This window comes from Apus apus, chromosome 1, assembly GCF_020740795.1.
Source record: "Apus apus isolate bApuApu2 chromosome 1, bApuApu2.pri.cur, whole genome shotgun sequence".
Classification (NCBI taxonomy): Eukaryota; Metazoa; Chordata; class Aves; order Apodiformes; family Apodidae; genus Apus; species Apus apus.
In genome coordinates, this window is record NC_067282.1 from 44,788,284 (window position 1) to 44,802,641 (window position 14,358).

A 14,358-nucleotide genomic window follows, 5' to 3' on the forward strand; every position below is an offset into this window, starting at 1 on the left:
GAGGTCCTTTACTGCAAAGGACTAGGCAGTTCCCCTTCTTAAGTTGAGGAGAAATGTCAGACTTCATGTAACAGAATGTGCCATTAGAAAGAACCAATTAAGTATTTCTCTGTAGTAGAAACTCTACTTACACCACATGTATGTACATTTTAAAATGATGAATATACACTACTGTCTGAGCTATGTATCTGCTGAGTATTACTTTTGAAATGGAAAAACAGAAACACCGGAATAAAAAAGATGCATTAGTGTGTGTAGTCACATTCTAAAGTTTTTAGAATATTACTTACCAAATATTCCACTTCACCTAATGTATTTTTCCAATTACATTTCAGCACTGCATATACTTCTGTGGGATCAAATTGTCTTGTATAGTTGCACAGTGTGGGGGGACAGAATAAATTCCTTACGGTTGGAATATTATTCTATTATCTTTGACTTATATCAGTTTAAAATGCAGGAGACAGGCAAAAGCTTTTATGCAGTGGAGTGCACCTGTGTGTTAATGTAAATGAAACATTATTATGTGGATTTTTTTTTAATATTCAATACTAATTTAGTATAAGTGATAGTGATTAGAGCTCCTTTTGTGAATATGGGGGTTGGGGTTGCCATCTGGAATGATCTTTTTTTTTCTTTTTTTTTTTTTCTTTTTTTTTTTTCATTACGAAGGACCATTGCCTTAGCTTTTTTGGTTATTACTTTTTCTTTTTTTTTTTTTTTTCTTTTTTTTTTTTTTAAGACCATTCCATTTCTTTATTTTTTAACATCTTAAAGTCATAAGGACTTATATGCAAAGCAGTCATACACTTTATCATTAAAACCCATAGGTAAAATACGTACACAAATCCAACAAAAGGCTAGTACATAGTAAAGCCTAAGCATACTACTATGCAATATCATGAATACATAACTTTAGAGACTTCGGTTTAGTACTGTTATCTATTCATTTCTGAAAACATTCACAAAGATTTTTAAATGCAAATTTTCATTCCGTAGCTGGAATAGAACAAAAATTATCTATGTTATAACAACTTTTGGTCATTTTTGTTTGACCAATTCAGTAAATTACAAAGAACCCAAAGAATTCTGTAACTTTCTGTAGAACTATGTAATAAAAACATTGCATATGTTCCTAGTATGATGTCTTTAGCAATCATTTACTGAAATGTAACTCAAACACCAATCTCTCAAAATGTATAACCAATCAGCTGCTTTTTAGTCTATATCTGAATCCAACTTCATCACAAAACCCCTTTTAATACAAAGATGCAGAAGTACATTAGGTAATACTAATGCAACACAGGTGCAGTTCTAGCATTGTCATTGATCAGTTGAATCATCTTCTCCATGAACGAGATTCATTATCCTCCTCCTCTTCATCATCATCTTGAAGCAGTGAGTCATCCACCAAAGATTCTTCCTGAAACTTCAAGAGAAAAACATGATACTGTTATGTCAGAAAATGTTGATAGCTTGAAAGTCAAAATACAAATCTCCAATACTTGTAATTTAATAAAGAAAAAAAATGGGTTTTAATAGGTAAACAGTAATGCTTTTAAAAAGTAAGCAGTATGTATAGGTACTATACATATATATTGATAATAGCAAATAAGACATGGTTGCGTTTTTTTTTCTTTCCACTGGACTTCAAAATGACCAAGACATATGCACCTCATACTTAAATAGTTCTTTTGATTCCTCAGCATATAGTTTATGCCCAAGCTGCAATATATGTATGAAATTTAGGATGCTATAATGAAAACTAGTGTAATTTTTGAATGTTCACAGTAACTGTGCTTGCTTTCATCCAAGGGCTTAAACCACCCGTAACTTAGTATCATAAAGGCTGAATCCAAAACATTTTGATTCTGACAGCATAAGCAAGCTTAAGACCAATATTAAGATTTAAAAGATCAGGACCAGAAGACAGGTATCTACAGAAGTGTAGACAAAATATATGATTGTATTTTTTTTTAACTGCTTTCAGTAACAACATAGTAACTCAACAGATTTCACAAAACCCTGAAAGTTTCAGGTTGATAGTTGTAGGCTTCAGAAAGGCAAAATTAAAAGAACAAGAAACAGTTGTTTTAATTTTTGTCTACATATAGACACAAGGATGCATTAACTAACCCATCTCAGAACTTTTTTGATGATTGCACCTATCACAGCAATTTCTGCACTAAAACACAAGGATGTCTTTTGCTAGGAAAGTCTCTGAGCTGTTAGAGAACAGTTATGGTTCTTCCTTGCTTTTTCTTCTTGTTACACTAATTGTTTTTTGCTACAGAATTTCCAAATTCAACAGAAGGTGTGAAGATTGATTTACAAAGACACAAAGCGTTCTGGAGAGATGTGAAGCTCTAGGCTGAAGAAAGCCTAGAATTAAGCCTTCTTTCTTTCCACTAGGCTGTTTTACAAGAGGGAAAAACTACTATTTTTGCCTATGGAGAGTGCATTTTAAAAAGCAACTCTGTTAACATCTGACCTGTCAATGTATGCTTGAGTACTCTCAGCCAGAATAAAACACATAAGCTGTCACCAAGCATCTAGGCCCAAGACCTCTGTAAATCTGTCCTCCTCCTTTTCCAGGGCAGACAGAGCATGTAGCTTTTTACTGTCTTCCTTCCCTGTCCATCACTACCTACACCCCAGAGGTTTCCACCTACACTTAGTGTCTTCAGGTGGGGTTAAAAGATTCATCTTGCTTTAGTCCACCTAGCAATGTATCTGCACTTTTCTTCCTTGTTTGCATACCCCTGCATGCCCTTCTTTCACAATGCAAAATGGAGAAATCCCAGTGAAGTAGTTACTCAATGAGACCTCTGGATAAGGTAGACTCCTTGCATCAACAAAGCATTGATGTTGAACTTCACAGGCAATATACCTCTGAAGAAGTGATAAATTATCTAAGATGCTCTGACAATTCCCCAGTGTCGTCTCTTGTTGACTCATAGCTCATTACTACCTGAAAACACTTGAGGTTTGTGTATACAAGGAAAGTAAGACTTAGTAAGTCAGAATGTACAAATGCCCCCTATGAATATTCAATGGTGCAGGTAGTCTACCTGTCTTCAACTGACATGCTGAAAAGAAATTAGCAATTTTGAAGAAGAAATCAGAAGGACAAACTGGCTTTCTTCAGAAAAAGAAACACAAAAAAACAAACCATGAACAAATAAACAGAAAGTGGATACTATAAAATATAAAAAGAATAATCACATCTGGTTACATTAAGACAATCTTGTGAAGCTGTTTTTATAGTTGGCCTGCCAAAACATCACAGGGAAAAGATACAGAAAAGATATTAACACTTAGTAAGTCAATGTATACTTCTGCTTTGGCTATTCTATGGCATTTATGTACATAGACAGTTATCTGACAGTAAATGAATTAGAAAAAAGATTGCTTGACTTCCTCCCTAAGTGGTATTTTTCAGAACTCACAAACATTGGTATTTTGAGTGTAATGAGTTAAATGCATCAAAAAATGTTGCCCCACTATTGCTATATTAACCAGTTAAGGTTCTTTGGACGGGACTTTAATAACTTTCCTGCACCATGACCCATGAAACACTCAGCAGGGGTACTTCAGATGTCTCACTGAAGTTCATATATACTCTAAATTATTCCTTCACTTGTATCTCCCAAGCCACATATCTCTCTAAAGGAAAATTAGTTTCTGAAATTTGATCCTTTAAGAAATTAGTGCTTAAAAGTAGATGATACAAAAATCCATGTTTTGGACAAAATCTTCAATATCATACAAGTTCAAACCCATCCCTTCCAATTTCTACATATATCCTCCAGAGTTTTTTGGTGTGTAAGAAAGGAAACATTTCTGCAACAGCTCAGAAAACACAAAATGTATTTACAGGTAAATATGCTGATACCAAAACATAAATTAGATTCAAAAACAGAAGCAGGAATTAATAGATCACTTTCTTCTGAAAATGCTGCATTATTTCATCTTAAAAAAAGAAAAAAAGAAAAAAAGAAAAAGCAAGCTTACTTCTTCATCATCAGGTTCAGCTTCTTCTGTTTCAACAGCTGACATACTAGCAACAGGCTTGTTCCATGCCAACTTCAGCTCTTGTCCTTTAAAACGAGATCCGTGAATTGCAGCCTAAACCAAGTTTAAAACGTTTTAGTTATATATCTCTTAGGAGAAAAATTAACTTCAATAATATTTAAATGCCATATATAAACCAACAGCCTGCTTTTTCAAAATAAAATCCAAGCTGTAATATCTTCATACTGAATTACTATTGATACGTTAAAGAAACTGCACGTGTTTCAGGAAGATGATAAAAATATATTCAGAAGAAAATAATATTTGAAAACCATAAATCATTTGCTGATGTGGGCAACATAATGAACCAACACCTCTTCCTGGTTTTTAATAATATTTGATGGGTTCTTCACTTTTCAAAGATGAACATCAAACTGCTAATGTGTAACTTATTGGAAGAAGACATCCCAGAAATAAAAACTATTTAATATAATAATAATAATAAAAAAAAATCAACAAAACAAACAACTAAAAAACCCCTTTGTGATTACAACTTAATCTACTGGAAAATGTTCCCCTTCCTGTAAAGCCATTGTAATTGAAACGTAAAAATTTTTAACTTATGGGATATTCATGCCTTTCTACGTATCAGCTGCATTAAGTAGCTGCTTTGGAAATAGTATGTTCAAATTAAAGTAACATGAATGAACATAAATCAGCATTAGCAACATTCCGAAATAACCGTCATGGTCACAAAAGATTTACAGCACAATCTGAAAGCACAGCATAATGTGAAACGTAGAAACAATTACATGTTCAATGACATCTGAACATGAATTGTGTGATATTAAAGTCCCCAGGTATAAATTTTAAATCTGTACATATAAATTTATGATAAATTTAAAAGATTCTATGGTTATTAAAATGCAGCTCAGGAGCTTTCTGTCCATGGTCTCATCACAATGTCACACAACTAGAATTTTTAAAAGTACTTATATGTGACATTTAGGTCCAGAAACAACTTGTAATCTTTGGAAGAAATTACTACTACATAAAAATGCAACATTTTACAATAGGGAATCCTCCCCTCTCTTTCAGGCTAGAACATATATGGTCATAAAGCCTTGGCCTATTCTCGTTTAAGAAGGTAAAATATTAACTGCATTTACTTCACAATTGGCCTCAACAGAGGCTTTTAATGATTACTTTCTACAGCTTCTCCAACTGCCCATCTTAAATCTGCTTTAGTAGTAAACACAAATTCCTGTGGAAATACATTTAGTATATAAGAATACCTTAAGGAAAAGAGAAATTTTGCTATATTTGATCAAACACAGTTTTCATAAAACTTTAATTTAAAAATGAAGGTGCAATTAAGATACAAAAAGTAATTAAACAATTACAAGTTTTAACGCTAACTAGAACATGGACATCTCACACATGGATCATAAATTCTGACCCAATTACAACAACTCCACTTCCCAGAGCATATTCTCAACTTCACCTTCAACACAGCTCGAAAAAAATCCACTTGAGAGTGATTGAGGAAAAACGTACTGCTTTGAAATGCAGTGAAACGCTTAATAAGTAAAAAAGAAAGTACAAAATCATTAATTTCATCCTTCCTACCAAACCTATCTCCCTTCTCCCCCTGCCCACATTTTTCTTAATTATCTCTAGTACCTTCTTCTTCATTATCTCTACTACTACTTCTTCAGGTGCTTCTTATCTCCACACTTCTATACTTGGCTTCAAAATACTACCATTCCTTGCTTTTTGGGTACAGAAATTTAGCTAAGGCTGAAATTATTTTCCATGCCAATTTTTAGACAAAACAGGCTGTAACAGTGAAAAACTGACTCTTGCTAGTAAGTAACTGCAGTAAGATACTGTCAAGATCCTTGCTGTGAATCATACTCCATCTGGGAGAAATAAAGACTTTATTTGGACAGTCTGTAAAAACATAAAATTGTTCTAAGTGACATATTTTTATTTTCAGGGAAGCAGAAGTTCCTCTTAATACTTAGAATATTTCCTATGTAAACCATAACCTCAAAGAATATGAAGTTGCAAAGGAAGTACCCAGTGTCAGGAAGCACCAAAACTAAAACTCCAACCTTAATTCAGTCCACTTTTGAGTATACTAATTACAACAACTTTCACCTGCAACCAGGTATTTCTTATTCTCCACAGAACTTCATTTCACTGTTGAAATGTGTTCCTTCAATACATTTGTGCAGCACCAGTTTTCCCTACCAGTCACTATATACTCTGTACCATTAACTACACTCCATTTTTACATAATAATTACAATCTCTGTACAGTTATTGCTCATCACTGCTACATCTAAGAGTTTCACAAACCAAATTTCTGTGCTTCCGTAAAACGTCTTTGGCACATGCATCAAATTGTTTCTCAAAATATGTAATCATAATGATAGTGTAAGTGTTCAAAACTATTGTCCCCATTGGTTTAAGCTGCACTCTAAATACCAGTGCTTCTGTCCATCAGACCACTGGTGTCTCAAGATAAAGCATATAAAAAGAAGAGCCTGGCCAGGTATGAAAACTGTGTTCCAGTAAACTCCACAAGATCAACTTTGTGCAAAAATTAAAACTTTGTGCATAACAGAAATATAAAATGAAATCCTTCCATAAAACCATACCATAAATATGAATCCTGAGGGTCCCTATCATTTTCAAGATTCTCCTTCCCAAAAGTGATAAAAGGATTTTAAAGAAAAATAATTTGCAGAACAACTTTATTTTGCACATGTTCACATACTGCCTACACCATGGACTGAATAAGGCAGGAGTCGTGCTGAGGCAAATGTAGTGTCCTAATGATCCATATGTAAGGATGCTAGACTACAACTCTGGATTTTAGTTTCTGAAAGTTACTTCTATAATGCTATACTTCTGTAATTACCTAAATTTCTAAGTAGTATGCTAAAAAAAAAAAAAAGAAGGAAAAACGGGGGAGGGACGGAATGGGAAAGCAATCCTCATCATATCAGATCACATTTACACCATCACAGGCTTCAGGAAAATCTAAATTCAACTGACCGCAAATAAAATATATATAGGCTCACTCTGCAAGATCTCAGTAAAATTTCAGGAAGACTGTGAGGAAACCAATTTTTCAGGTGAAAACAACTGGCAATTAAATAAAGAAAAACCAAGCAATCCAGCTATTAATTCTCAAGTATTTATCTTACTTTCTCTCTTGTATCTTGCATGTGAGTTTGCTATAAATACCCACTTTACCCAAGGGTTCCAGTAATATGCTGTTCTGACAGATTTGCTTAATCTAGAAGTAAAACTTCTGTGTCAGACTTCTTTTATAATGTTTTTACATAATTATCACTGTTAAGTTTTATCAAATATAGAAGTATAATGTAATCAGAAAGTAGGTGAATATGGCAGAGTATGAACAGACTATACTCACAGCTTCAGCTTCTGCTCTTGTCTTAAAAGTAATCACCGCATGGAGAGAAGAATCATCTATCTGGCAATCTTCAATTTCACCATATTGCTTTTAATAAATAAAAAAAAGCTTAGTGAAATAGTTCTCCACCTCTAAAAATGCTGCCCTAAATCAAATGCCCTCAAAAAACAAACAAAATTAGAATAGTGTACCTTTCACAGCCTTAATGCCAATCGGACTACTTGTCTTTACAAAGAATACAGTTACTTTTAGTTGCATTTCTAAAACACCAAAGGTCTGTAGTCTCTGGATTTCCTGACTGTAAACACACAGGTATGAAGTAAATTACAGAAAAAGATGTTCTTCTGCCTCGATACTTCTCTCTTGATCAGAAAGAAGGGATCCTGAGATGATTCCATTGGTCTATCACCAAGCCCTTCCACAAAAAGTTTTATTAGATGTGGGGACTGTAGAAATAGTTCCAGAAGTTGATTTCATCATCTTAAAAACCTGGCCCATACATTCCTGTAATGGTCTCTGTGGTATTGCTACCTTTAATGCTGTCATCATTGTAAGGTGCAAGGCGCAACATATCTGTACAGGGGGAGTGCACTGCTAGTGTGCAGAGTTGTGATACCGTATCACAGAAAAAGAAACACAGCTCAGTGCATCTCCATGGAATTGGGAGCAAGTTTAAAACAGCAAATGCACAACCTGAAAAATGATGTAACATTTTTTCTCAGTGTTATACCTCTAGCACTGTGAATAGAATTGTACTTGTTGATGCTAGTAAGGACTTTTTTTTTGTTAATATTTTTGTTTGCTAAAAGTATTAAGTTTAATATCCCAGTAATAAAACCAAAATATAAGGAAATGCTAAGTTCTGAACAAATATACGACCACAAACTGACAACACACAGCAAGCTTTTAACAGTGGCTGACTCTGTTTCCATTTTTATATTCTTTGCATGACATCAGTAAGAGAAGTACATCAGAAGATGAAAAATTTGAAAGGCGACCAGCAAAATTTACTTCAGTAATATTTATAAATCATAATATAATGTTGTTGATTAATTTTTCTTATACTCATTACTGAAACTGGATTCAGACACATCCTATGGTTAACCAAGTCGATTGTATAGCTTCACTTCAAAGTTACATATTCTTAGCTCTAAACCAAAACTTGTAAAGTCATTGCTGAAATGTTCGGTCCATCATACAGCTCTACAGAAAGTACATTTGCTCCCCTTAAATACACACACATATATAGGTATGTATAAACGTGTGGTCTTGTCATACATCTCTATAGGAAGTCATTCTATTCCCTTATGGGTCTCATGGTTACCTTTCTGTTCCCCTACATAGATATGATACAGAAATGCACTGCATGTTTATGTGTCTACATATATATAGCTCCAGGAAACATGATACCCTAAAAAAACATTATAATTGTGGCTGGTTTTTATGTTGTGGGCTTCTTGCTTGGTTGGTGTAATTTCTCTTTGTTTCACCTTCTAATGCATCCCCTTTTCCCATTAACAAGTATATAATGTTGACAGATTCATTCCTAAGTAATACTTCCAGATGAATGGAATCAAGAGAAAACAAATCAGTCAACAGAAGAATGGCATCCAAAGAACAGAAAAGGTGAAATTGCCACATACCGCAAAATGAGGAAGAAGATCTTCTCTATCACTTTCTGTAAATGCAGATATTTCTAATGCCCTAGGTCGATGATCCACAACTGCATGCACAGGAACTCCTCTGCCTCTACCCCGGCCTCGTATTCCTCTACCTCTGCTACGTGATGCACCCCGACCTCTTGCATGAACCCCTCTACCACGAACTGAAGAAAGAATCCCTCGTTTGGCAGCCTAAGATGTTTATACATAACATATTGATGTATTAACATTCATTATCTATGCAGTTAGACAAAAACAACAAGCACATAACCTGATGTTTCCTAAAAGCATATCCTGAAACAAGACAAAAAAAGCAGTTTACAGGTCTTAAAATAACAAAAGATGAACATGCTAATAACATTAAACAGCTAATACTGTTGATTATCACCAGATCAAAAAGAGGATGGAAATACAAAAAAAGAACCAGGTATTAAAAACAGGTATCAAAAGAGCCCTTATCTGTAAAGAAAATTCTTCACAGGAGAAAGGAACTGCAACACATCTCTAACTTCATTAACAGGTTTTCTTGGTGTGGCATCTAACTACCTAATTTGTCTATTCATATTTGTCTCTTAATTTGTCTCTGCAAGTCCAGCCAGGACTTTTATTTGTACTAGAATTAATGCAGCATAATAGCTTTTGGCCACAGACTTGTGAGGAATGAAAAAGAGGCTCTCACAAGCACCTCCAAGTACAAAGTATTCTCTAAAAATTTAGCTCCACATACTCATTCATTTCCATTCCCAAAAGACCTGAGCATCCCTTCTAAAGAATGGGCATGCACTCTCCAAGAAAAGTCTGAAGGCCAATGACAGGATCTCTGACACTCATTTCAAAAATAATTTGTATAGGTTAATCTAAGTTTCAAAAAAGAACTTTCAAGGATTTAGTTTCGGTGTTTGCAACAAGGGAAGAAAAAAACCAAACTCTTTTCAAACCCAAATAGCTGTGGTGTAGGAATCAAATGTTAAATAAAAACACTATAACAACATTTTTAACAAATCCTATTGTGCTTAGAACTCAAGCACTACTTTAATGCATGCCAGTGATATCACTCATAAGAAGATCAATCTCCTATGGCTTTATTAATTAAATTACTCAGATAAGTTCACAACAGAATATTGTTTGCTTTCATTTTTTGTAAAGATAATCTTCCAGAGTTTTTGGTGGGTTTTTTGTTGTTGCTGTTTTTTCTTTTTTAAAGAAACAAACATTTTAAAATGTTTTAAATTAACAATCCAGAAAGTAAAATATTATGCTGACTCAACAATCAAGCTGTACACTTTGAGTTTTCTCCCAGTAAAATCAGGGCCACCTGGAACAGAACAGCAGGTTATGAGCTACAGAAGCAAAACATTAATATTATGGGGTTAAAGTCACAGAGATAATAAGTGAATAAAAGTTTTTCTAAAGAATTTGTAAGGTTATTGAAGAATCTAACAAACATCAAGGGGAAAAAAACCTCTATATCCCATCTGTAAGTTATAAAAGGGATACATTTTATGTTGTTCCTTGAAACATAACGGGGTGCTTTACAAATAAGCTTGTTTTCCTCCATCTACTCTGATTAGTATATGCTAAAGGCCTCAAAATATTCATTTTACTAGCAACATTTTTTCTCCTGAAAGAGCTCCATTTTTTTCCAGCTTGATATACAGACTTAATGAGAGACAGAGTAGGATTACCCCACTCAACTACAGTGTAACTTGAATAAGCATCTACTTTTCTACTGCTATTTTACAGATCATTTAATTAACACATTTTCTAAAATGTACTATGTAAAAATAAGGTTTCAGTATGTTTATGAAATAATATTCACCACCAAAAAATATACATCTTGTTAACATAAGCTTTTATGTCATCTCTATTCAATTGGCTTGGCTTATTAACAAACCTATTCTCACAATTACCAAAGCTGCGTAACAACTTTGCTTTAAAATGAGATTTCAATGCAATTTAGTCATATGTATGTGCACTGTGTTATACACAAGACATGACCAAAATTCATTAAGAGGGATTTAAGTAACACAGCAGCCTGCTTAACAGTAAAGAGTTAAGATTATAATGCAATTAAGCCGATACTACCCAACCATATAAGCAAGACAGTGAAATATAACATAGAATAACACCCACTGCATTCAGAATTTCTCAAAATAAGACACAGATATTAATAATCTTGCATGGCCTTCTGAATTTTTTTTAAAGTACTTAAAAAGTGTTCCATACATTGAACACTTCTTGAAACATGTATTTGCTTTTGATAAGTCCTCTTTCTCTTTAAATGAATGTTGTAATAATATTACTTTTGGCACTTCAGCCTTCTTGATTAATCTCATTAAGAGGATGATAACACTTAAGAATAAAGTATCAGTGTTTTTTAACTCTTCTGTATCAAACACAACACCACCCATAAGAAACAATTTATCTCAAGAAGTTATTACTACCACAAAACTGTAAAATATCACATCATCTAAACAGTTAGATTTTAAACAGATTAACAATCAGCATTTAAGACAATACAATTTCTCTATCTCAGTGGAACTCAGAAACTGGTTTTCTAAAATAATACTGCTATATGCACCCATCTACATGCAATTTTACATTGTAGTCTGGAAAAAAAAAGCTTACGATACAATACACAAGGCTAATAAACACATATGAAAATATTTGATTAAAAGCTAACTGCTACAAAAGAAGAGACAAACATACTTCCAGCTGCAGCTCTGTGTATTTTCGTCTTAATTCAGTAACTTCCTCCCCAGCTTGCATCTTCTTGTATAAATCCAGTTCAGTATCTAGTAACTCTTTCTGCATCTAAGAAATTGTTATGGTAAATTATTAGTACTACAGTTCACATTCTCTACTGAGGAAACATGTTTCTGATAGAACCCCAAAGTCTATTGATTTACTACTATCAGCTGGCTACTTAAAAAATACACAATGACTTAAGGACTGGCCAGTGTCAGCCTCTAGGTATGGTGGAAGTCTGCTACAGCATCTCCATCTGGAAAACAAGTTCCTAGAAACTCTTGCAGAAAAGGAATTTGCAAACTAAAAGATGTAGTGAAATGTTAACCAAGTTGTGGCTTATTAATTCAGACAGCAGCTGTAACTTTGCAGGTGTACTGCTTTAATACACTAGGTTTTCATCTTCAAAGCACAAGCTTAGGACCCTTCTTGGCAAGATTTGCAGCAGTATGTTTCTGAGCTTGGTGATGCTTTTAAACTACCACACAAAGCCAAAGCCAATGGAATTTTTTCTAAACTAGTGAAACACAAAATAGAAAATGCAAAATGATATAGTAGTGATGATGAGATAAAAAGGGATTCTACAAAAAAAAAAAAAGCAGCACAATTAAGAATGAATACAAAATCTATAATCAGTAATGAGAAAAAGCATCTAAGTTTACCACAACTGTATAATGCAAAAAGCACAAACAATGGTTCTGTTCAGACCACAGCAGAAAAGAAAACATTGTAACAAGATCTCTGCTAACAAAAAGTTGGTCTCTAATGCACCTGGCGTTGCCTTCCAGCACACCTTACAAGAAACTACAAGAAAGTTAAAAATATATATGAAACTGAAAAGTGTCTCTGAACCCAAATTTAGACATGATCATTGCAATCACTGAGGTGCAGATGCTGGTACAGGTGCAGGAAAGGGCTTTATGTGACAATGAAAATTTTATTTGAAATTCTGTTCCAAACAGGAAGCTTGCTGTTGTGGTTTTTTTTTAATGGAAAAAGCAGCAGCCAAATGTTTCAGTGACATCACAAATGAAGGATAAAATTACAGATGATTGTGAAACAGTTTTACATTTACACCTGTTGATACAAAACCACAGCATGTAATGTATTCAAAGGCTGGTTGTCAAGAGATGAAGGTTTCGCAGTTGTGACAGTTGGAAACCAAGTATCACCACTGAATGATAAAGAAGGGGCTTTTTTGTTTCTTTGTTTTTTTCCTGGAAGCTTTAAAAGAAAAAAAGCTGGATTATTCAATTGACAATCTCAATCTGAACCCCTTTCAGCCCTGCCCAGGTTTTAAATGCTAAGAAAATGCAAGTGAACCAAGAGCAAAGTCTTTCAGAAAATTGTCAAAGTTGTAAATTTTAACAGAAGGCTATGTTAATTCTTCACTTTCACAGAAGTGAGGTAAGACTCTTTCCTCTTTTTCAAACATTAACAAAACAATGGTCACAAATAGCATACAATCTCCCTGAGAGAAAAACTATTAATAAAATCAACTTCTCTACAGTCTGGATATTTTGTCCATTACGAAACTGCTTTGATTAAAATGTTTCTACACTTTCCTTATTACAAAGGAAATGGAAAACCAGCTTAAAAAACTAATTGAAACTGTAATTCAAATTAGTTCATCACCTCACTTTACTAGGTAAAAACATAAATCACAGGTTGCTAAGCAAAGGGTGATGTAAGCACAAGAGATGTGAAGATCAACAAAACTGGCTTGGAAGGGGGACCACCTCAAGAATGCACATACCAAACCACATAAATGAGGCAGGGCCTACAGAACAGTCTCACAGGGGAAGATCTCACTTCTCTTCTGGGAAATTAGTGCCTCTCTGAAGAGACTGTACACTAATACACACAAAACGTGAGAAAAACAGGACGAGTTACATGTTTGTGGGCAGTTACAGGACTATAAACTCACTGTGAGTAAAGAAACACCACAGGAAAACTTGCATAACTGCAATGTTGCAGTGACAGACACTGTCTCTTACAGAAGTGCAAGCCAGGCTAGAGAGGAGCAGGAGTCACCCTTTTTGTGGCAGTGCAGTACGCATGCACAAAGCTCTGCCAGGGTACAGATGATGAGCCAGGCACAAATTTATGTTAGTTAGTTAGTTAGGATGGAAGACCAACGTGGGTGACATTGCAGTGGGTGTGTACTACACACTGCTTGGTCAGGTAAAGGAAGTCGCTGAGGCCTTCTTCAGACAATTGGAAGAAGCCCCCTGTTTGAAGACCGTGGGCTTGGATATCTACCTGAAAGGCAGGATGATTTTCAAGCATCACATTCTCCAAGCTCCAGTGCATGCAGAAAATAAAAAGGATGGCAGGAGGCCTGCCTGGATTAACAAGGAGCTCCTAACAAAACTTTAATCAAAAACCTAGGTATACAAGAGTTGGAAGCAGGGTCAGATCAAAGAAGGAATACAGAGAAACTCCCTGACCACACAGGCACTGGTCCAGAAAGACAAAGCTGAATCTG

At 34.5% G+C, this 14,358-nt stretch overlaps 1 protein-coding gene across 4 annotated transcripts in view; it reads right to left on the minus strand.

Moving 5' to 3' along the window:
- Window positions 1-599: 599 nt before the first annotated feature.
- RBM26 (RNA binding motif protein 26) overlaps window positions 600-14,358 on the minus strand; it is a 53,132-nt gene continuing 39,373 nt past the window's right edge. For all 4 annotated transcript variants that reach the window (XM_051608397.1, XM_051608400.1, XM_051608399.1 and 1 more), the window contains 5 exons: window positions 11,832-11,936; window positions 9,105-9,314; window positions 7,462-7,548; window positions 4,015-4,128; window positions 600-1,429 (listed from right to left, as the gene is read on the minus strand). In XM_051608397.1, coding sequence (XP_051464357.1) covers window positions 1,340-1,429; window positions 4,015-4,128; window positions 7,462-7,548; window positions 9,105-9,314; window positions 11,832-11,936 — 606 coding nt within the window. In that variant the 3' untranslated portion in view covers window positions 600-1,339. The remainder of the gene's footprint in view (window positions 1,430-4,014; window positions 4,129-7,461; window positions 7,549-9,104; window positions 9,315-11,831; window positions 11,937-14,358) is intronic.